Source organism: Sinocyclocheilus anshuiensis, unplaced genomic scaffold (genome assembly GCF_001515605.1).
Source record: "Sinocyclocheilus anshuiensis isolate Anshui unplaced genomic scaffold, SAMN03320099.WGS_v1.1 scaffold389, whole genome shotgun sequence".
In the NCBI taxonomy this organism is placed as follows: domain Eukaryota; kingdom Metazoa; phylum Chordata; class Actinopteri; order Cypriniformes; family Cyprinidae; genus Sinocyclocheilus; species Sinocyclocheilus anshuiensis.
In genome coordinates, this window is record NW_015536494.1 from 565,852 (window position 1) to 589,559 (window position 23,708).

At 37.4% G+C, this 23,708-nt stretch overlaps 2 protein-coding genes and 1 pseudogene across 8 annotated transcripts in view; 1 reads left to right on the forward strand and 2 right to left on the reverse strand.

Moving 5' to 3' along the window:
• The window catches only part of LOC107686116 (DNA-directed RNA polymerase III subunit RPC7-like), an 8,126-nt gene extending 5,170 nt beyond the window's left edge, over nucleotides 1-2,956 (forward strand). For all 7 annotated transcript variants that reach the window (XM_016483023.1, XM_016483014.1, XM_016482996.1 and 4 more), the window contains 4 exons: nucleotides 253-309; nucleotides 783-853; nucleotides 973-1,089; nucleotides 2,262-2,956. In XM_016483023.1, the coding sequence (XP_016338509.1) occupies nucleotides 253-309; nucleotides 783-853; nucleotides 973-1,089; nucleotides 2,262-2,348 (332 nt within the window). In that variant the 3' untranslated portion in view covers nucleotides 2,349-2,956. The remainder of the gene's footprint in view (nucleotides 1-252; nucleotides 310-782; nucleotides 854-972; nucleotides 1,090-2,261) is intronic.
• Nucleotides 2,957-8,688: 5,732 nt separating this feature from the next.
• On the reverse strand, nucleotides 8,689-12,329 carry LOC107686154 (thioredoxin-interacting protein-like). The gene is made up of 6 exons (XM_016483045.1): nucleotides 11,399-12,329; nucleotides 10,621-10,696; nucleotides 10,386-10,533; nucleotides 9,936-10,295; nucleotides 9,359-9,661; nucleotides 8,689-9,247 (listed from the first exon to the last, which is right to left on the reverse strand). The coding sequence occupies exons 1-6, from the start codon at nucleotides 11,652-11,654 to the stop codon at nucleotides 9,239-9,241; spliced, it is 1,152 nt and encodes a 383-aa protein (XP_016338531.1). The 5' UTR covers nucleotides 11,655-12,329; the 3' UTR covers nucleotides 8,689-9,238.
• A 2,412-nt stretch (nucleotides 12,330-14,741) lies between these two features.
• On the reverse strand, nucleotides 14,742-23,194 carry LOC107686161 (hemojuvelin-like; annotated as a pseudogene).
• Between the last annotated feature and the right edge of the window lie 514 nt (nucleotides 23,195-23,708).

Below are 23,708 nucleotides of genomic sequence, written 5' to 3' on the forward strand. Positions count from 1 at the left end.
TGTGTGTGTGTGTGCACTTTGGATGGGTTAAATGCAGAGCACTAATTCCGAGTATGGGTCACCATACTTGGCCACGTCACATTACATAAATTTCATTTATTCAAATTAGTTTAAGTTTTTCATCTAATATTTATATTTTTTTTTCTGCTTAATTTCAATTAAAGATGTTTTTTTTTTAGTTAACAATATCAACAGTGATTCACTTGCGTATCTTCACACTTGTGTGATCCTCTACATCAATTTGTGTTTTAGATTGGAGGCGTTTTCCGAAGGAGCTGCGTGTGAGGGAGAAGAGACCCCTGAGAGACAGTGAGTGTGTCTGATGCTGTTAACTGGCTCTTACGCTCTAATACTGGACACTGTGTTATGCTGCAGTCGAGCAGTGACACCCAGTCCTGGAAGCATGCGTTTTTTTAAAGCCCAGATAAGGGAGCAGGTGAGGCTGATGTGCTCATGAATGAGTGTGTAAAGACGAGCCGCACCGGCAGGTCTGCGCTTCGCTCTTGACTCATCGGCGTCTCTGGGGAAATCAGAGAGACGGCTCTCAGCCACGCTGCACACACATCTCCAAAATGAAAGGATAATAAAAAGAAAGAGAAAGAGGAGATGAAAGTTTAGGCTTGAAGAGCATTTGTCACCAAGAAACGAGAGACAAGATTATTTTTAGTCCTTCTGTGTCTTTTGTCAGAGGAGCTGTGATCAATGAGTTGATGTTATTATGGGAGGATGTTGCTGATTTCATTTCCACTGTCACAAACTCGGTTTTGCTTATATGGTTGCAGAAAGCCCAGCTGTTCCCAAACAAACCAAACAGCCACGAGTGAACAAAGAGGAGATCATACGCAAACTGGAGGTGCACAAATACCTGTTTCGGGTGCCACTCATGTGTAATGCACTCAAAAATAAAGCGTTTTAATCCATGTTATTACACATTTGCATATATAATGTGACAGACTGTGTGTTTCTATACAGACTCTGGAGCAGAAAGAGGAAGAGGGGAGTTCTGATGAAGAGGAGGGAGAGAAAAAGAAGCCAGAAGAGCAAGAGGCTGAGGGAGAGGAGGAGTATGATGAAGAGGAATTTGAGGATGTAAGTGACTCTTTTCTGTTGTGATATTAAGTCAGTATGTTTGATCTCTAGATCAACAGGGAATGTAAAGAAATGGTGTTCAGTTTAGAGGGAAAATGAACCTGCAATTTGTATATTTACAATCTTAATTTAAATGTATACCTTGAATGCATTTTAAGTCACTTGGATAAAATATTCTGGTCAACTGATCAATTGACTTTAAATATTCTGGCTTTAATACAAGATGCGCTTAATTGGCAGCAGAGTTATTTTAGTATTATTTATATACTCTAATACAAGGATTTATCAGTAACACTTTACACTAAGGTTCCATTAGTTAACATTGGTTACTGCAATAACTAACATTAACTTGCAGAGAGCAAGAAATCGTTACAGTATTTATTAATCTTTGTTAACATTAGTTAATAAAAATATAACTATTGTTAGTTCATGTTAGCTTAGGTCCATTAAATGATATTAACAGATACAACTTTTGATTTTAATAGTTAGTAACTGTTGAAATTAACATCAACTAAGATTAATTTCATTGATAGTTCATGTTAACTAATATAGTTAGCTAATGTTAACAAATTAAACCTTATTGTAAAGTCTTACCGATTATTTATATTTTGAATTAGGTTTTATTTATTTTTTCATTTTAATTTCAGTTTTAGTCATTTTGTTATGTGCTTTTGTCATTTTATATTTTATATATATTAGTTAGCATTTTTTTTATTTCAGTTTTAGTAATTTTAGCACTTCAGTTAAAACGTATTTTATTCCAGTTAGTTGCCAAGGCCACATTTAAAATTTGAATTGAATATTTATATTTCATTTCCTCTTTGTTTCAATTAATGGGTTTTAGTTAACAATAACAGATTGGCAGTATATGTAGCATAATGTTCTATTGATTTTATTATTTCAACTTGTCCCTCCGTTTATTTACCAAAAAAGGGGTAAAATCTAGGTTACAGTGAGAAGCTTCACATTTCTGCTTTTAAAACCAATAAAAAATGTCCCCCATTTACTTCTTCTAAGTGCCTTGATTTTTGCCTTTTTAGAATACAACGGATGAATTGAAATAGTGTGGTGATCAATATTATGCCACAAATGCTACTGATTGAAGTGAACTTGTATTAAACTAACATTCAGTATAAGTTTTAGCCAATTAATCCTATGTATGTTTGTAACAGGAAACAGATTACATCATGTCCTACTTTGACAATGGGGAGGAGTTTGGAGGAGACAGTGATGAAAATATAGATGAAGCTGTTTACTGAAGCAGGTGATGGCGGCTCCATAGCGTCCTCCTCTGGCCAGTGAGTGTCTCTGAAACCGGTCTGTCCCTCAGGAACGTTCTGGGCTGGATCATTATGTTTGGCAGCTGATGTTGAAATCTGTATGCAGTGGATTTCCTCTCATCCGATCGGTTGGCAGGGCGGCTGATTGCTGACGAAGAGCGTTTGAATCTGAGAGCCATGGCTGGAGGACACAGAGAAAGACACTGAGGCACAAACTTCTCCCTTAATGCAGCTATACGTTCTTAGAACTTTGTAAATGATTATTAGTTCATAACTGAAATTATTTTTTTAGAATCTTACTTTTAAAACATGTTTTAGTGTACGTTTTAGACCGTTGTATTTGTCTAAAATAGCTTTTATACATCTTAGATTTGTGAAAAAAGACCAGTAAATGTTTATTTTAGATGATAATTACATATTTTATAAATTCTCATGTCAAGTAGTTGTAAATATTTATGTTATTGCCATTTTATGCAATAAAGTCACACTGTGTCAAGACTTTGTCTCATAGATAGATAGATAGATTGATTGATTGACAGTTCTGTCATGTGGCCTGTAGGGGGTGTGATACTACATTAAAGTACTTATGGCACAATCATTTCGACTTCACTGTTTATGTGTAAATGTATAATCAATATTCACACACATACCCAATAACCATACATCATTTTGAATGGAAACATTTAAGTGTATAAACCTTTGCCTGCATTAACAAAAACTGAGCACTTGAGAATAACATGTTTGTATCTTGAAATAATGAAATTGGATTATTTCTTGAAATAACCATACACCCTTTCCTGCATAAACAACAGGACAATCTGAAATTTTATATATATTATATTCTAAATAGAAACACTATAAATATAAAATCTTCATTTATGATGTAAGAAGCAACTGAAAAATGTTTTCCTGAACAAAATGGCCTTTTCCTACAGAGCACCTGAACTAAACACCTGAATCCCTGATTAACCTCATCATGAACCTGTATATGAGTTGCTTTTGTAAAGCTGACTAACATAAAATGTGTTCTCAATACATATATACGTATACATATATATGTGTGGGTGTGTGTATGTATGTATATATATATATATATATATATATATATATATTGTGTGTGTGTATTATGCAATTAAAGTACCACAGTAAATGTCCTTGGTTACGTTGAATCAAAGGTCTCTCATTACCTTTGACATTGTGTATGACTCTTTCACGTCTCTGGAATTTCATTTGACCAGATACACCTGAAAAGAATCCAAATAGAACATTTCATGTTCTTTTGAGCAAATGAATTGTTCTTGACGTGACTCTTCATCCCGAGAACACTCTACTGGTTGGGCAAATTTGCTGAAGATGAATTTAGTAGCTGTCTCAGGCATGCTTTACAGAGGACAGGCAGCGGAATCCTTCCAGGAATAAGTCTGGGCTTTTATTCAAGGAAGCAGAAGGCAGTTCATCTCCAGTGGAAGATTACAGCAACCGGAGATGACTGACATAAGAGCAGTCAAAAGAATGTGCTGCAGTGATATATTCACACTCAATGCCAACAATCAGAGGAGAAATCTAGAATGCTCAATTAAGTCAAAGATATCCTGATTTTAGTCTAGCTACACTGTTGAGCTCAGGGTTAATGACAAATGTCAATAATAATGTACAGCATGTTTATGCTCAGGAAATAGTGCCATTTTTGGCAGAAAATTTGGGGACCTCCATAAGAGGGCAAAATTCAGTGGTCATACAATACAAATTCTAAATCTGTTTTCCCAGTCTTCAATATATGACTAGAGCCTTACAGTGTACCAATAGTTTAATATACTAAATATTAATATGTATCAAAATAGAACATTTCTCTATTTCTCAAATATAATTGTACCATACCACATTTACAATCTGTGCTTTTATAACGAACTATTGAGAACAAAATGGACAAAAATTCGACATCAATGTGTTATGTTTAAATCAAAATTTCAATTGAAACCATGCCAATGCAATTCCACTAATGCCAACATAATTTTGTAGTCTACTCAAAAGAATGTTGTGGTTGATAGTGTCAAATGCAGCTAAGATCCACTAGCACTAATAGAGAAAAACAACCATGCTCGGATGATAAGAGCAGGTCATTTGTAACTCTGATGAGAGCAGTCTCAGTACTATGGTCTAAATCCTGACTGGAAATCCTCACAGATACCATTTCTCTCTAAGAAGGAACATAGCTGAGAGGATACTGCCTTTTCTAGTATTTTTGACAGAAACGGAGATTTGAGATCGGTCTGTAATTATCTAATTCTCTAGGATCAAGTTGTGTTTTTTTAATGAGAGGCTTAGTAACAGACAATTTGAAGGATTTTAGGACATATCCTAATGACATTGATTAATTAATAATATTCAGAAGAGGATCTATGACTTCTGGAAGCACCTCTTTTTGTAGCTTAGATGGAATAGGGTCTAATATACATGTTGTTGGTTTTGATGATTTGACAAGTTTATAATTCTTCCTCTCCAATAGCAGAGAATGAGTGGAATTGTTCCTCAGGGGATCTATAGTGCACTGTCTGATGTGATACTGTAGCTGACATTGTTACAATTTTATCTCTAATAGTATCGATCTTGGAAGTAAAAAAGTTCATTACAACTATGCTGTTGGGAAATGTCTGCGCCTGTTGATGCTTTATTTTTCATTAATTTAGCCACTGTAATGAATAAATGCCTGGGGTTCTGTTTGTTTACAACAAGTAAAGAATTAGAATGTATCTGAATATACACAGCTAACCTATGAAGCTACATATTCTGTTCACATATTGTTTTCTTTCACATTTAAAAACAATGATTCTCCTTTGTATGGTTTGCTTGAAGGTTGTACAACAAAGCACAACTAACTAATCTTTGGTTGAAAGGGTTTTTGTGTTACCATGTTAAAGTGTGTCATTTCTTTAACACTAGAATCACCAAACAGATTTTCAATAACAAAAATAAACAGGTTTCCCCAAACCCTCGCCCATCTACCATTGGTTGACAAAAACAAATAGCCACGCCCCAAACTCCCACCATAGGTTCAACCTATGTTGCTATGATCAAACAAACAATGCAATGTTCTGATAGCACAGTGTTTATATTTTTTTCAGGGAAATCGACCTATAAATAGTTTATTTACATTTTTGAAAGGGATAGTTCACCCAAAATTTTTTATTCGAACAGTGTTTGCTGCTAACCCTCATTTTGTTCCAAACCTGTATGACTTTCCTTCTTCGGTGTAACATAGAAGATATTTTGAAGAATGTTTGGAATCAAACAGTTTTGTTCCCATGGACTTCCAAAAACCAAAAAAATTGAAGTCAATAGGAACCAAAACTATTTGGTTACCAGCATCCTTCAAAATATGTTCTTTTGTGTCCCACAGAAAAACGACACTCATATCAGTTTGGAATGACATGGGGGTGTAAATTGTAGTAGATGTCCCAAAACAAAACGGGACCTGTAGTTGTGCGCATGCACGAGTGAGTTTCAGTAAACAGAATCCATCGTATTAGCTGTGTATGTTGTGGATTTGTTACTACATAAATTATTTTTGGATGGACAATCCATTTAATTTAGAAATAAATATGCATTTCACCTTTAAAGGTGACATATCATGAAAATCTGACTTTTCCAGGTTTGAATTAATCTGTAAGTTTACACCATAGACTGTATAAAAACATGGACGTAGTGTCCGTTACGTCACCGGTAGATTTCCGAAGAGCGTTTTTGAAGCTCAAAAGTGGGCGGAGGCGGCCGTCGCCATCTTGGCAGCGCGTCACCGTGCGTCACTCCCGGATAATCGAAAATGGGGCCAGTTGACGAATTACAGTTTAAGTCACTTCCGTGTTGGCTTCACCAGAGAGCGGGAGGTTGCCGCTTGGTTTACACCCATGGCGCCGTCATTTGTTTTCGCAAGCGACAACGTACTAGTAATGCCATGGCGAAAGTTTGAGCAAAACACGTTAACTGTTCTGTCTTTGGCTGCACAGACGAGCACAGAACACTATTTAGAGTCCCAGCCTCAGAGGAGACAACAGAGCAGTGGATTTATTGATTTATTTACTGTATATTGCTGCTGCTGCCACACAGATCTAAAATAAATATGCGATTTATTTCCCAGCTGTTTACCTTCACAGACATAACCGACTGTTTTTGTAACTTATGTGTGTTTTTAACTTAACTTGTGTGTGAATGAGAACTTAGTTTAGTACTCACATGCTGTGACAGCCGCTTTCTGTCCTGTGTGACTATTCATGTGTGCATCCAGAAAACCGTATATCAGAACTTTAAACTCATATGGTTTAAAATGCATGATTTCAGCGTGATAAACATGATAATCAGAACCAAAACAGATGTTTTTAGCAGGTACGAGCTGTAATGGCGCAGCCCTATTCTGCAAAAAGGGGCGGGGAACAGCGGCTCATTTGCATTTAAAGAGACAGGCCCGAAAAACAGCGTGTTTCTGCTTCCACTCAAAATAGGCATTTTCAAAATGATATTATAAATGATCTGTGGGGTATTTTGAGCTGAAACTTCACAGACACCTTCTGGGGACACCAGAGACTTATATTACATATTGTAAAAAGGGGCATAATATGTCTCCTTTAAAATATTTCTAATGTTATTCTAATAGTTTTACTAAGACACTATTGTTTATTTCTTCTAAGACACAGGAGAGAGAAGACAATAAACTATTTTGACTTGAAGTATTAAGGCTCATATCATTCCTGTCAATCACAACATTGAGTCCTTGGCGGTAAGCAGCATTAATCTGCAGGAAGACCTGTACACCACTCACATTACTCTGGAGAAACTGAAGATAACTGGGCTATAACAAAAATAAATAAATCAAATCAAATAACTGCACACTATATTGCTGAACAATTAAATAATAAAAAAAATATTTATTATTTTTTACAATACATAAAAAAACATAAGCTGTCTGTAATAGTAAGATTTAAGGTGAATTAATCGTAATTAGCTTAACTGAACATAAACGTCAATGAGATGTTAACACAAATATACTGAATTTAAATAAATCTATGCTGCCTTGAATCTCTATTTAGTCTGACATTTTCACTTTAAACTGCTCAGCAAATGCAAAGAGTGATAAATGCCAGCAAAGGTTCAGAGACGGCTCCCTTTCTGACCTATGCAGTGGGCTTCAACCACTGATTTATTTGTCTCACACAACATCATGCAATGGCATTACACAACATGTACCAGTCTGATGGAAACGTATAGAAAAATCAAGAAAATACGAGTAGACTGGATTTCTGAGCAAGGTTCAAGTTCAAGAGCTGGAAATGGAGCGAGTACGTGAGCGAGACAGAGGGGGGTCAGGAGAGATACAGTTCCTTTTTGAGAGAGCGCTATAAAGAGGAACAGCTGCACAGTGAGTAAACAGCCGCTTCAGGTTGCTTATGTCTGATTTAATGGTTCCAGGATTGCTGATCTCGGCCTTGACTCAGTTCCATCCCTGCACGCATGCAGTCCTGCACGGATGACTGTGGACAGGGCAACTCCTTTCTGAGTATCTTCTTCACATATTATCAATTTATCAATGTTTTTGTATTGCATATATTCATTTAGCAACACTTTTAGTTTACCAAACACTAAGAAATTCTTGGGAAAATACTAAATAGAAGCATTTTCACTAGTGGACTTTTGGACCCCATTGCCCAACCAAAAACATGGTATCCATATATTTGTCCATTTGACAAAACACACAATAAGCACAGAATACTGTAAGTATACTGTAGATATACTGTAGATGATTTGATATGCTTGGTGAGTGAGTCACCAGCCCATTGGATTAGAACTTGCATAACTGAAATGCTATTCTGAACACAGACCCATGGATGGAAGTGCTTTGACCATGAGGAAATAGCTCTTGAATATTTTCCAGCCAGAAAATACTCCCTTCAGATACACATAACAGGTGCTTATAACACTGCTACATGTTTTTGTCTCTGGCTAACAACCTTTCCTCTACATTCATCCTCACGCCAGGAATGTAGACAGACTTCGAGCTAATGCATTTACACAGATGTTTCATAAAACAAAACTATACTCATAGTACAGTAACTGTGGAATTTCACAGTATGTAGATAGATAGATATCATACAAATGACATTTGATTGCATTTGATCATTTAAATTTTTTATTGTATTCTGTAATATTATCTGTAGAACTGATGTTCAAATAAAAAAAAATCAAAAGTACAAAATGCACATAATTTCAAAAGTGGATTAATTTGACACTAATACTCAATTATATACTATTAAAAACTGACTATATAGGCCTATTCTATATAATCATATAAATGTGTATTCTAATTTCTATATTAAATTAGAAATACACATGCTGCTAGGAAAGATTTTAATACTAGACTAACAGCAAACCAACAGCTCAACAAACAAATCAATACGCTATATAATCGTTTTCACTCACAAAACTGCATCACATTTTTATGCACCACAAAAACATTGTCCCTAATCACTTTCCATTTTGGAATAAGTGTAGACAGAATATTATACCAATATGGCAAAATCATAAATATATAAACTCTCTCAGATGCTGAGAATTGTTCAGAATTAAACATGAAGACGTCAATGGTCATTTTCAAGCGGTGAATTCTTACATCAGCAAAACAGTCCAGCTTCAGACGACTTCATTGACTTGCAGTCGACCAGTTCTTGGCATGATGCAGCATTTCATAGTCCGCAACTCTGGAGTAAAGCATGCATGGTCCATTAGCAGTGTCATTCTGAGATCTTCCTGCATTTGATCTTCTGTTGGAGTTTAAAATTTGGTGACAGCGAGTGAAGGAGAACTCCACGTCCAATGCAGTCTTAGTTTTGCTGTTTAATCAGAAGAAAGGTAGACACAATCCTTAGTGCAATCTCAACTAGGGTTGAGGCTGTGTTTATATATATATATATATATATATATATTTATATGTGCGTGTGTACCTCAGGGTATGCCGGGGGAGATGGGGGGAGATGATACTCGCTACTTCGCATGAATATTGGACTGTCAACCTCATCATAATCATCCAGGAGGGGAATGAAGGAACTATCCATGCGATTGTCCCGGGAAATCTCGCTATAGCTGGGCGGAGAGGATGGGAGCGACACGCAGGTGCTGGAGGTATCACTGCTGTCCTGGCTGCTCATGCTACTGGTGCGACTGTTCATGCCGTTATAGGGGATCGTCCCAATGACCAGAGGAAGATCTAGGATGAGCTTCTCACTTCCTGGGATATGCAAGTAGATCTAACCCCGGAGAGAAAGAGACACCATACACTCTTAAAAAATGAAGGTTCCAAAAGGAGGTTTTTGCAGTGATGCTTTTGAAGAACCATTTTAGGTTCCCCAAAGAACCTTTCAGTGAACAGTTCTTAAAAGATTTTATTCTTAGTGTGAAGAAGGTTCTTCATTGGACCATCTATGCCCATAAAGAACCTTTATTTTTAAAAGTATAAACTCAGGTCCGCAGGTGCCGATGGAGTCTGAAGCATCTGCATTGATTATCAAGAATTTAACTCACCCTTAGACAATAGTCAATGTGGATAATGTCACAGCCCAGGATGGTTGGCTTCAGCTTTGGCACAGGAAGTACTCTCCCCTGCCACACGTCACACATGCCGGAGATGATGTGGTCTCCCCTGACAGAAGTGAGTTTCTTGTGAAACTCTTTGGTGCGGCCGTTCGCCCGGTAAATGTGCTTGGCTATGATGGCAGCTTTAGGAACGACAATCCGAGAACAAGAGTTCTCAAACTTGGCATCAATGCAAATGTCTTCTCCTTCGCAATAACCCTTCCGGCCTATGCGAGCGGACACGGAAACACTGCCATCGGGAATAAACATGCAGGTGACTTTCTTCTGTTTTGCTCCTGTAACTGGATCCTGAGAGTAATCAGAAGGGGCTGCATTAGTTTCATACATTTGAATCATGTCCATTTCAAAGAAATGTGTCACTTGTCTGGGCTTAATCACCATGAGCTCTTGGGTGTTGACATCAATGGGTTCCACCACCTCAAAATACCGCTTGCATTCCACATATGGCTGGCTTGATTTCTCTATGACTGCCTTCACGTAGTATTGGACTGAGCCAAACTTTCCCACATAGGAGGAAACAAGGCACCTGGTCAGGAGGGGTAGATCTTACATTAAAATTGTGGATAATTTGAATGCAAAATTTGTAATGGGGAAATTTGAAAAGAAAACCCACCCTGCCTGTGGAAGTTCGAACCCGAACATGAACTCATATCTGTTTCCAGGCCTGAGAGTGATGGAGCCATCTGCATCTGCGAAGGAGAGATTGCGCTTTGAGAAACATTCAATTGTCATTATTTACTTATGTTCATGTCTTTGAATTTTCAGTTTAGGAAAGATTTTTCAATAAACAATTGTTAAACTTACATGTTAAACTTACAACCCCCCATATATTAATTTACCACCTTTTGATTTTCGTACTATACACAATACTAAATACAACAGACTAAAGGCACCATTTAGACACCAGTTAGACACCAAAATCTGTAGTAGTAGGCTACATAGCAGCACATATTATAGGGGTTTGAACACCTTAATTAACGCTTGAACCACCCTAAAGGTAGTCAGAACAAAAGATTAGAGTTCTTTAAATTATGTATTATGTTTTAAATAAGAACATTTACGATTTAAAACTTTTTAGTTACAACTAAAGTAAGATTATAGGCTAGTCAGAGTGCGCTAGCGAAGTAGCTTTAGAGGCGGTTACTATAGAAACAGAACGTACCTGAACGCTTTACGCTGGACGGGAACATCGAAAAAAACGTATTAGTCATTATTTATCACTTTATTATAGATTTAGTAAATATATTTCAATATATCAAGTTATTTCTTTTTATTCAACATATCTTTAAGATTGTTGACGGTTAGTTAGCTTTGCAAAAACAACTTAAAATGCCCCCCCGGGAAAGACTGATTGAATTCGCACACCGAGTTAACCAAAGGTTGTGTCTCACCTGTTGGCTGATGATCGAGGTGAAGAACTTCTTCATATTTCAGGTACTCAATCTCATCCCTGCAGTGCATCTTTCCTTTATTATAATCGACTTTAGCGCATCCGATTCCGAGCAGTTTAACTGCGGAGATCTGCACCACCTCTGCCACCTCCACGATCACCCACCCGGCCACTTTATCTCCGCCGCTATACGCGCTCTTGTTCGGGTCACTAAACTGAACCTCGAAGGTCTTGGGTTTCTTTGTTAGTACACCCATTTTGCTGTTTTATTAATTGTGCGAATATTAATTCCAATAATGTCACTAAACGTTTTATTATAGGCCTAATTGTAATTCTTTCTAATGTAACTGAATGAATCAGTTGCGCAATAAGCTCACCAGTATGGCTGGTGTTATTAACTATTTGATTACTATTAGATGCGTTGGTCGTTTGTTGGTGATCTGTCAGTAAACACTGAGTGGGAGTGAGCGGTTTTATAGTTCACACGGCCGCTGTGCTGATGATGCGAGCTGGACACACATGGGCATCAGTGCTGGACACCCACATGCGCCTCGTGGATCTCCCTACGCGAGTCTCTCTCATAGGACACACAGGCTGTTTGCGTCCACCCAGGCCAATGAGAGCCCGTCCAGAGCCCGTGGACAGCTCGTGGGTAAGGGGCAGGAGTCGTTGAGGAGGTGGAGTAATAATGTGGAGCACTGGATACTGGATACTCCTGTGCCCTGCTCCAAAACAACATGTTAGAGTCGGACACGCACGTGTGGCACGTTCATAATAGAGGCGATTTCTTTCTGCATTAAGAATTTATTTGTACCTAAACTGAACCATGGCACCAAAAAATGTGGTATAGAGTACCATGTAAATGCATTGCGCAGTATTATCATATGATACTGTCAGAGTATGACGGTACTGCCACATTATGTTTATTTAAGGGTATACCATAATACCAAATGATGACCAGATGCATTTGCCATAGTATTTAAATGGCACCCCATATATACTTAAGATAATACTATGGTATTACCTTGGTACATTTCCAAAATACCATTGTATTGCCATAGTACATGTCCAAAATATCATGGTGTTACCCTGGTACATGTCAAAATACCATGGAATTGCCAAGGTCCATGTCCAAAACATGTTATTACCCTGGTGCATGTCAAAATGTCATGGTATTACCCTGGCCAAAAACCATATTACATGGCCAAAAACCACAATATTACCATGGTATATGTCCAAAATACCATAGTATTGCCCTGGTGCATGTCCAAAAACTATGGTATTACCTGGTACATGTTAAAATACCATGGTATTACCCTGGTACTAGTGCAAAAACATGGTATTACCCTTGTATATTGTCAAAATATCATGGTACAATCCTGGTACATGGCCAAAAATTACAATATTACCTTGGTACATCCAAAGTACCATGGTATCACTCTGGTACATGGCCAGAAATCACAATATTACCTTGGTACATGTCAAAAATACCACAGTTTTACTCTGGTACATGGCCAAAAATCATAATATTACCTTGGTACATATTAAAATCTATGATATTGTCCTGGTACATGCTCAATTCATTTTGTATTGTATTGTATTTTTGGTACTTTGTGAAAACTAAATATGCTAGAGATATCAGACTGAATGGACATGTACAGTGAAATACAGTGGTCATCAGAGATAGCCAAACAAATGCAACCATGAACAGTCCGCATGCTCAGAAACATGCATGTGTGATGGAGACTCAGTTCATATGGACTGTTCTGATTGGATGAGCACTGCCATCAGATGACTGATCCAACACACTCGACTGCACGGGTCCCAACAGAAAGTTTAGGAAGAGTCTGTTTATATAATCCAACCATCCATCTTCATGGTGATAAGAGTACATGTATATAAACAAACAGCTGCTTACCTCATTCATTATGCGGTCTGTCCTGAACCCTCCATCTCCAGTTACAATGCTGTTTAAGGAAGGTGGGACATGCGTAATGCTTGACTCCCTCTGTTTTGGATGGCTGTCTATATTGTACATAGTATTATCTGTCCTATACATTATATGAACATAAAACAAATGAGCATAAAAAGTACAGTGTACAGTATCTTTTTAAGGTAAGATAGCAGGGAAAAGACAGCTTTCAATCACGTAACCCAGACCAATATAATGTAAATACAAGTTCATACAAATGAAAACCATCCAGTGTCACTCAAGTGTGAAGAACTTAGAAGTATAGTCACCAATTTTTGATCATTCAAGGAGTGAAACCTCCATCAACTGTGATCCTTAGATGAAACTGAAGCCTCCATCTCACCCATTGCAAACCATGATTTACCAACATTAATGATGCATTACTGTAACTTAAACCAACAGATGATAACGGAGAATCACACAGACCCATCTTCATGATATTCCACAGGCTTTCTGTAGTAATCTCTGGAGTCTGGTCAAAGATTTATGGGAGAAAAATCACTGAAAAAAGCGGATTCTCTTGGTAAATTTCCCAAATTCATAATTTACAAAAAGTTCTAAAATCATAAGCACTAGTTTGATAGGAAAATAAGTCAGTACTCTTTATTTTAGCTTTGAATAAATAAATGCGATTAGCAGAAAATAAAAAAATATATAAAAAATTATATTACTTTTCAATTAAATGTAGTCTTGATTCTATTTTTTTTAATGTTTTTCTTTTATTTATTATTTTTCTGTTTTATTATCATCTGTTTTTTCTCCATACTCCAAACTAAAATAAAAATAAAAATAAATTAAATTTTAACATTTTAAAATTAACTTTATGTCTTCATTAAACATAGACATAAAATAAAAAATGTAAATGATATCAGGTAATGCATTAATTCTGGCAGTCCTAAAATACTAAAACTAAAATGAAAACTAAATATAATAATAAAAAAGACTAAAACAAAACTAAAACACTGAAAATAAAACCAAAAACTAAACTAAATAGAATAATTCTGATGACCTTCATTAATTAATGCTATGTGGGCTGTGGAAATATTTGACATTTTTTCTTTATTATAAATACACTTCTGCATAAATTTCATCCACCTATGAGAAAACATACACTGAGTTGCATGAGCAAGTCACTCATGTTTGCTTGTTGTTTTTTAAAGGTTATTCATGTTTATCCAGATAAAAATATCCACAAATATTGATAATTCACACACTTTATGTGCATTTAAAACTGAAACAAATACAATAAAATGATTTTTTTCCCACGGCCGTTCCAGACGGCCTTTATTCACAAAACACAAACTTCCAAACCACTGAGATGTAAACATTGAGCAATAGTATAAATATCCTTCAAATATCACATAAGGCATGTTTTAGTGCAGTGTTTTTGATGTCACACTGGGCCAAAGAAATCATGTCTGAGGGTCTCTACAAGGACGCTTAAGGCCAGCACCACCGGCAATGATGGAGGGTTGTTACCTGCCTTGTCCGTCAGCAGATGAACCCTATCAGGGTTCGAGATCATCGCGCGAGCATCCTCTAGCGCAACCACAGCTGATGCACTGGAGTTCAAATTTCCAGTGACCTGTAGATCAAACAAGCAAGCCTGGAAATACACATCCCGCACCGGAAGCAGTGAGGAACAGTGAGCGTACGCAGGCATGGACGGATGCGCATACGGTGTCTCGCACAACTGCAAGTCCTGCTCAGGCGTATAGGACTCCACGATCGCACGAGGGGAACTGACAGACATACTCAGCGACCTGCCGACCTGACGCACCACTATCGTCGTCCCAATGTGCGTAGCCCAGACCTCAGCGTGTCGGCCAGGATCGTGAGAGTGAATGTGCAGGCTCTGATGGCCTCTGCGATCTCCGCCGGTCACAGAACCATCCACAAACGCCGGGGGAACGTTATCTAGCTCCGCTTGATACATCTGCAGCTCTGCACACTCACGCCAGTTCTTCAAGATAACCGTGATCTGATGAAGAACCAGAGAGCGGAGAACTGTCAGGTGCAGGACATTCAAACAGGACTGATTCTAAACTAATCTAAGCACATATCTCATTATGCATGTCCTATTAATTATTCATAGCAATTCATCAATAGATGTCAGGCTGTAGAATATAATTAACCCAGTATGATTGAAAGCACTGAACATCACTGCTGAAAGCAGGCCCGGCTCCCTCCAGGTGCTCTCTCTCTCTCTCTCTCTCTCTCTCTATATATATATATAGGCCTATATATATTAGCAGCATCTGTTGCTATGGCACAAAGAGCGCTCCGTTCATAATCACTACAAAGCTGTCACTCATCTTAATTTATCGCGATCTCACAAAGATACGTTATTATCAATAAAGTTCTCTATGCTGCACAACGAATCTCTTATTTACATCGCGTCTACATTTTGGGCCCTATTTTAACGATCTAAGCGCATGGTCTAAAGCGCACGGTGCAGGTGCACTTTAGGGCGTGTCCAAATCCACTTTTGCTAGTTTAAAGACGGGAAAAATGATCGGAGCGCCCGGCGCATGGTCTATGGGTGTGTTTTGGCCATAACGTGCAATAAACCAATCAGAGTCTCATCTCCCATTCCCTTTAAGAGCCAGTTGCGCTGGTGCCATGGCGGATTTGCTATTTACACAGCGGAATTTGCAAGCGCAAAGACAGAACGCGTCTCCAGAGATGAAACGGAGCTGCTCCTGCGCGAGCAAATAGCTTGCCTAATTCTTATACATACAATGCAATCCATTGTTAATCCATTATAACATGTAGGCATTTTTATATTTATGTAGCCTACACAATAATAATCGTTTACATTGCAATCCATTAATTTTTCATATTTGACATGTTTGTGTGCTGCTGTGCGTCCCTGTGTGTGTAATAAGCAGATTGTATGCGCGCTGTGGACCCGCCTATACTAACGCGCTCTTTAAATAACAGAAAAACTACTGTGCCATTGACTTTAGACCAGGTTTTTGTTGGTCAATGGCCGCAGTTTATTTCAGTTGCCTCAAAATAGCAACGCGCCAGCAATGTGCCTGAACACACCTCATTTTCAAACCAGCACGCCCGTGGGCGCACAAATGGGCGCAAATGCATTTGCTATTTAAACAACGTGGCGCAGGACGTGAAAATGACAACTGCGTTGGGCTGAAACTAGCAAAAAACACTTGCGTCGCGCCTGGCGCCGCATTGCGCCGGGTGTATGATAGGGCCCGCTGAGATGATTCATGCTGAACACAATACCTGAACAAAAACTCCGGCGATTTGAGCGTGAGTGGATTCTAGCTTAAACGCCTCTGATTCAAGAAATCAACAGATATGTCTGTGATTGGCTACATTGCTCGACGCTGCAAAAACACGTTGAAATAGAAATCGGATCTCCAGAGCGCAAACCATAACGCACTGGGCTGCGTTTCCCAAAAGCTTCGTAAGCCTAAGAAGTTCGTAAAAACGATCGTACGACTGATCTTAATATCACGGTCTGTTTCCTAAAAGCATCATAACTTAAGTAGCACTTGAAAATCATCGTAGATCTACGAGTTTTATGAATTTATAAATTAAATAATTAAAAAAGGGCAAAAGAAATAGAAATACACATCGAAATTAAATGACTGAACAAAAAAATGAAAAACAAATGCGCGCCTACATGCTTCGGGCGTCCCGAGTTCGAGTCCTGGCTCGTGGACCTTTCCCGATCCCACCCCCCCCCTCTCACCCACTTCGCTTCCTGTCGACCTACTGTCCTATCTAAATAAAAGGCATAAAACACCAAAAATAAATCTAAAAAAAATTTGTCAATGACTGACGTGCATGAAAACCAATGTACTGACCTGGAAATAACGTCTGGATATTATATACTAAAATATATATTTTTATATAAAGTATATTATAGGCTATATTATTATGTAAAGGCTAATATTATACGTATAAATAATATAATATAATATAATAGTTATTATATCCGAGTTGTCTGACATTTTAGCACTTGACAAACGGATAGCGACTCTTATAAGTAGCACTTAAAGCAGGGCTACCTACGTGCGATTGTGTTAAGTGCATTTTTGGGAAACGCACGTGAAACAATAACGAACGATCGTAAAATGACTCGTAGAAAACGCTCTTAAGCTCTAATATAAATCGTTATCGAGAAATGCAGTTTGCCAAATCTGCAATAAAATGCCATTAATACAGCTTTAACTGAGGGTGCTTTTGATTTCGTTTGAGGGTGCTTAGCACCCCTGTAGAACCGGGCCTGGCTGAAAGACGACAAATCTGTTACCTCCCTCTCAGCTGGAAAGGATCATATAAGAAGTGATATAAAAGTCTTTGATTGGGTGTTAAAGTAGATCAAAATAATGCTGGAGTTAAGAACCTTTAACATCTATGGAACCTTTCCACTGCAAAAAAAGCTACAGCTGAAAAAGGTTCTTTAGATTATTAAAATATTCTTCACAGTAAGAGAAAATGGTTCTGTTCTGTTCACTGAAAGGTTCTTTGGGGAACCAAAAATGGTTCTTTCATTGCCATAAAATCCCCCTTTTGGAACCTTTATTTTAAAGAGTGTATGCTATTTACATCCAGCATAAAGTCAGTTTCTTCTAGCTAAGAATGATCCACTTAGACCAGAGATTCCCAAACTTTTTGCCAGCTGAACCCTGTTAAGTACATTATTTACTGGAAGTACCTCCTGAGATTTTAAGTTAATATTTTAATCATTTCAAAATACATTTGCATATTCACAGTTCAAGCAGGTTCACAGTTCAAATTATATTTTTGTTTTATTTTGATTGTTTTTAAAAAATAATTTAATTGTAATTAAATTTTTTGTATGATTTAATTATTAGCTTTTCATCAACTCACGAGCCCCAGTTTGTGAAATCCTAACATAAACAATAAGAGAAAGTCTGAGCATCATATAAAGGGACGAATAGCTTTGTTTTTATATGCCGTTTAGAGACAGGATCCTCTAAAATAGCTGGTATCACAAAAAGCCTAGTATACATAAGAAAACTAATATTCAAACCATTGCGTAGCAATTACTAAAATGTTTTTGCAGCATCATCGGTTCACAACTGGCTGTACAGAATGAACTAAAAAAAATCATCTGAATGTGTTGAATTTGTAATTTGAAATCTAAATATATTCCAAAACTACTAAGTACAGATTATTTCATAGAAACTCAACTAATAACTCAACTAAAATAACGCAGAATGAATCTACATTTTAAGTGCCTCAAACAAACTGAGTATCTTTGAACGATTGGATGCCATAACTGGAAAATCCAGTGATTTTTCATCTTCAAAAGTAAATGAAAACTACAGTTGTTCTACATGTATGATAGATGTATGATGTCCTCAGACTGGATGTAACCATAATCTGAAGCTCAACAATCTGAGTCTGAAATCTGTCAACTCTTAACTGCCCAAAATCTGCAGACTGGCTCTGACTTTTGACAACTACTGTTGAGGTATTCAGACTGCAAATCGGGGCGAAAGTTGTGTTGTGTATTTCCATGGAAGTTTTTCTATGGCTTTTTCTTTAATTGCTGGCTTATATCTCATAATTACGAGTTATTAATGTAAACTCTGAATTCTGAAAAAAAAATGTTTTTGTTGGCTTGAAAAAGTACCCTAGTAACCGCATAGCAACACCTAAGCAACCAACCCGGGTACCCTAGCAACCGCATAGCAACACCCTAGCAACCACCCCGGGTACCTTAGCAACCACATAGCAACACCATAGAAACCACATAGAAACACCATAGAATCTACATATTAATCTACATCTAAAATTTCTAATTTAATTTAATATTTCCTATCTATCTATCTATCTATCTATCTATCTATCTATCTATCTATTTTTCTGATAAATTGCATTGTCTTCAAAACTTTAAACTTTAAAACTACTTTAAACTTCAAACTAGTTAAAACTGAAAACTACTTCAAACTTTCTAGCTAAGCTTTTTCAAGCCAACTTAAAGTTTGTCTACAAACTTTACTATCTAGTTATAAAGTTGCAATTCAGACTTTCAGTAATGTAAACATGCAATTCTGAGAAGAAAAAAAATCTAAATTACGAGATATAAACTAGCTATTGTAAGAAAATAAGTTTAAATTGTGAGATAAAAAGTTGCTGTTACCTTTTTATTTTTATTCCGTGGCAGAAGCTCCCATATATTTCAGCCTTTACATGAACAGTTCTTGGTCAACATAAGTTTACTAGCAGCAATGAAGTGCACCCTCTAGAGAAAATCTCACCAGATTTCAATTTAAAATGAGTTACATACAACTAATTTCTGAGAAATAGTAATTATTATGACAATACAAATACATATTATTACTTCATAAATTCTAGGGTAACTATTATATTCATTACATGAGAGTTATACAAGAGGATAAAAGTATGCATGTGATTGTGATTTTTTTTTCCCACACCTTTGTGAGTATGGTGGTGTAAGAGCTCCTATGGTGGTGTAAGAGCTCCCTCTAGTGGGCGTGCTGGTGGCCTGGATGTACAGGTACTGGTTGTCTATGAGAGGCCAGGCGCCCTGCACAGCACACGTCTGGAACTCTTCATTAAAAGTGCGGATATGAGGGTCCCCAAACACCCCGCAGTGCAGGTACTCTGGGGCCCGGCCCTCCCTCTGCATAAACCCCTTCTCATAGAAGCATATGTCCCCTGAGAGAGGGGCCTGGGGCAGGGGCAGGGGCCGTGGCTGAGCTGTGGGGCCTGTTTTGGGGCAACGGTGTTGGATGAGCAGGTCCTCGATACCCTGCACGGCAGAGTGGTATGCCAGGTCTCCACGGCATGCTCAGGCCATCCGCTGGGTGCAGAGCGCGTAGGACCGCAGGGCGCTGCAGTAGCCGGCATTAGCACCCTCTTTACCCCCTCCTCCAATAACGCCAATTTCCAGAGTCGCAGCCACAAAATCTGAATTACATCTCAAGATTCGACACTGTGCACATACTGTAGGCAAAGAAAACTAATTTCAGTACAATGTTAAAAAGGGCTCAATTTCCAGATTTCACTCGATATATGAGTCAGACTCCAAATGAATGTACAATTAACAGGTTTTACTAACAAATTACCATGGTACGATGATGTTTTTATCTTTAATTTATGGGATTTATCCAATTATATTTTTTGTAAATACGTTGGAGTGCCATTTAAAAAAATGTAATGCAATCTTGTTTATTCTAACTAAAATGGTTGTTATTATTTGAAATATAACAGAAATAAAATATAAGAGTTAGATTAAATAAAATTAAAAAAAACTTACATGAAAATTGGAAATGTTGCCTTTCCAATTAATTTAAGATGGATTACTAAATCTAAAACTGAAATAAAAATAAATTATATCTAAATTGAAATATTAAAAACCTAATAAATATTACAAAAGCTACATTGAAATATTATAAATTAATTATACAAGCACATAAAAAATTACTAAAACTAAAATGAAAGCTAATTTAAAATAATAAATACTATAACAGTATATAAATAATGCTATAATAACACTGCCATGGTGTATTTCAAAGTACCACATCTGATACCATCAGTGAACTTTTTTGTGAGGCTAAAAAGGGATTTTTACCTGAATTAGCACTTAAGAGCAGGAGCGTTATAACAATGATCACAAAGTGTTTCCATGATGTGTGTAAATGTTTCCCACCAACAGCTGATGCTGCCATTCCCATCCATACAGACAAAGGCAGGACGGCCTGCTCACAGGTGCTGAAACTCTGGGCACTGAAGCACACTAATTAAAACAACCACACGGCGGAGACAAACCCAAACAAATCCACTCAAATCTGGAGGCATTATCATACCTCAAGATTTCATCTGATCGAGTTCCTGAGACCCACCAAGAGACTGATAATGTCATGTTGACCAGCCTTGGGAGAGAAAGCAGAATCTGATAAATGCCAGTAAGTGTATTCACACTGTTGTGTACATGTTGTGAACTCCTTCATACAGTCACTGAAACACAGAGTTAAACGAGACCACCATATGAATTCACATAAGTCTGAATACTGCAACTACTGTACGTAAATAATAGATTAAATCAGTTTTGACTGAAATAAACTGTCATGCAAAGAGGTTTCACAGGTATATCAGCGATGCTTTCAGTGCTGGGGGATATTTCGCAGTTTGGACTCTCACCACTGATATTTACTAAGACTCAAGAACAAACAGTGGTGGAACACAAGAGTAAACTCCAGTAGATGTGTGTTTGCACTTGCTCCAATATGAACAATCTGTCAAAACAGACTTGAATCTTTTAAGTTTAAACAGAGCAAACCTGGAGACCATTTTCAGCAAATATCTCAAATCTCATTAAAATCACATTGTCACATTCATGTCAGCAGTGTTTTTTTGTTTTTTTTTCCTGTCTGCTCCAACACTGACAGCTGATATTTATTCTAGCTGATGGGATGGCAGTTACGGGAGTTGCAGGGCAGAAATAGGGGGGTCTAAATATACCCAACCAAACCGGCCTGTCCCTCCAGCACCTGCCCCAGTGGAAATAGACAGGGCTGAAAGCTCTGTGCCACAGAAGCAGGTGTGAGACACACAGCAGAAACTCAACAGCTCTCCGTTTCCTTCTGCGGTCTAATTTCAGCTTCAGAATCATTCCCTCTTTCACGGAAGTGCATTGCATGTGGAAACGGGCGGAATCTGGTGTGCCAGCATTTTTAAAGAGAGCTCGTTTCCACTCCAAACGTGACTAAACGCTCATCGGGTACCAAACGTTTCATGACACAGGATCCACCTACAAACAGCTGCTTCTCTTTCAGTCTCACACACACAGAACAGAGTCCTGTGAATCAGCTCCTGCATTCCTGTTAGACGTGACTGACGTTTGACTGTCTGTGGCACTGCGCGCACATGTACATTACTCTGTTTGTGTGTGTATGTTTGAAAGTAAACAAATAGCGTTTTTTACACTGGAAAAAAAAAAAGTTCACATTTTTTTGAAACTATTTTTACTGAGAAACTGCTAAAATGTCACAATTTTGGCTAGTAACATTTTGAATTAAATATGAAATTAAGTTTAAAACTGAAATAGTATTTTCTTGCAAAGCATAGGCTACTCTAATAATCTGTTTTATTTACAACTTTGTAATTTATTTATTTTTTTACAGTGTATAAACTAATTTCTCATTTTTCTTCTTGATGTCAAACCTTACTGCTTATTATTTCACAAAAATTAACAAAATAGATTCACTCAATCATAACTGCTTTTGAAACATAAGAATATGTTGCTAAAAAAAAAATGAATTAACTAACTAACAAAAACACACTAACTGCACTAACAGAAAATGTATAAAAACTTACCATTATTTACCAAGGATTTTTTTTACATGTACCATAAATATAGTAACAGCTCATTACCATATTGTATAGGAAAGTACCATAGTATTACCATTACTGTACTATGGTACTGTTAAACAATTTTATTGTGGACACAATCCCTTACAAAGAAAATACTGTAGCAATACCATGGTGCAGTAATACTATAGCCTACTACTGGTGGTAGTAATACTAGAAAAATGCTTTCAAAATACTTTTTTTTTACAATGTAAACACAAACATTACATTATATAATTATATTGTTAATTATTAACTATCCATGCATATATAATATAACAGCTAGAAACTCACAGAATCAGGGGACTCTCTCCTGTATACTGTCGCTGAGATCTTTCCCAGTCACTTCTGACTCATGTGCGGTGTGACCCGGGCCCTGCGTCACCGTCCCGCACGAGGGAGACGCGTAAATCACCCGCTGCGCGCACCAGCTGAAGGAGAGCTGCTCCAATCGCTCTCTGGGAGCTGTTTGTTAACACACAAATATGTAACTTTCTAAAGATGGTATGCGTCTTTATTTATTTATTTGTCTGCCATTTGTACTCACTGTGCAAGGCTTCCGGTGCTCCAGTTACTTTTCCTGTACAACAACAGCTACTTTATATTGTAAACTAGCATTTTATGATCATATTATTTGAATCTATTATCATTATCATAAACACACCGGTTTTCAGCGCAAACAGTTTTACCCTTTACTGCTTATCTTAGTTATTTACTTCCAGCCGTTAATGAGTCGAAAGTCTCGCACGCACAAAAAAATAGGTAGCTTCTGCGTTAGCCTACAAAAGAAGGTGGATAGCCTACAACTTAAAACTAATAAACACAAAGAATCCAGTAAATAGCGTTTGTATTAATAGACATTAAGAATTTAAACCATAAGTCTTTGATTAAAAGGTTTTTAAAGTTAACTTATGACAGACATAGTGTATCCTGAAATCACCATAGCATTCACTGTGGAAAG

Excerpts from the sequence above, each read along its gene's own strand:
- LOC107686154 (XM_016483045.1), bottom strand. The coding sequence starts at position 11,654 with ATGGGTGTACTAACAAAGAAACCCAAGACCTTCGAGGTTCAGTTTAGT. Across the intron at positions 10,697-11,398 it reads CCTCGATCATCAGCCAACAG|ATGCAGATGGCTCCATCACT; the intron begins GTGAGACACAAC and ends TCTCCTTCGCAG. Across the intron at positions 9,662-9,935 it reads ACATTGACTATTGTCTAAGG|ATCTACTTGCATATCCCAGG; the intron begins GTGAGTTAAATT and ends CTCCGGGGTTAG.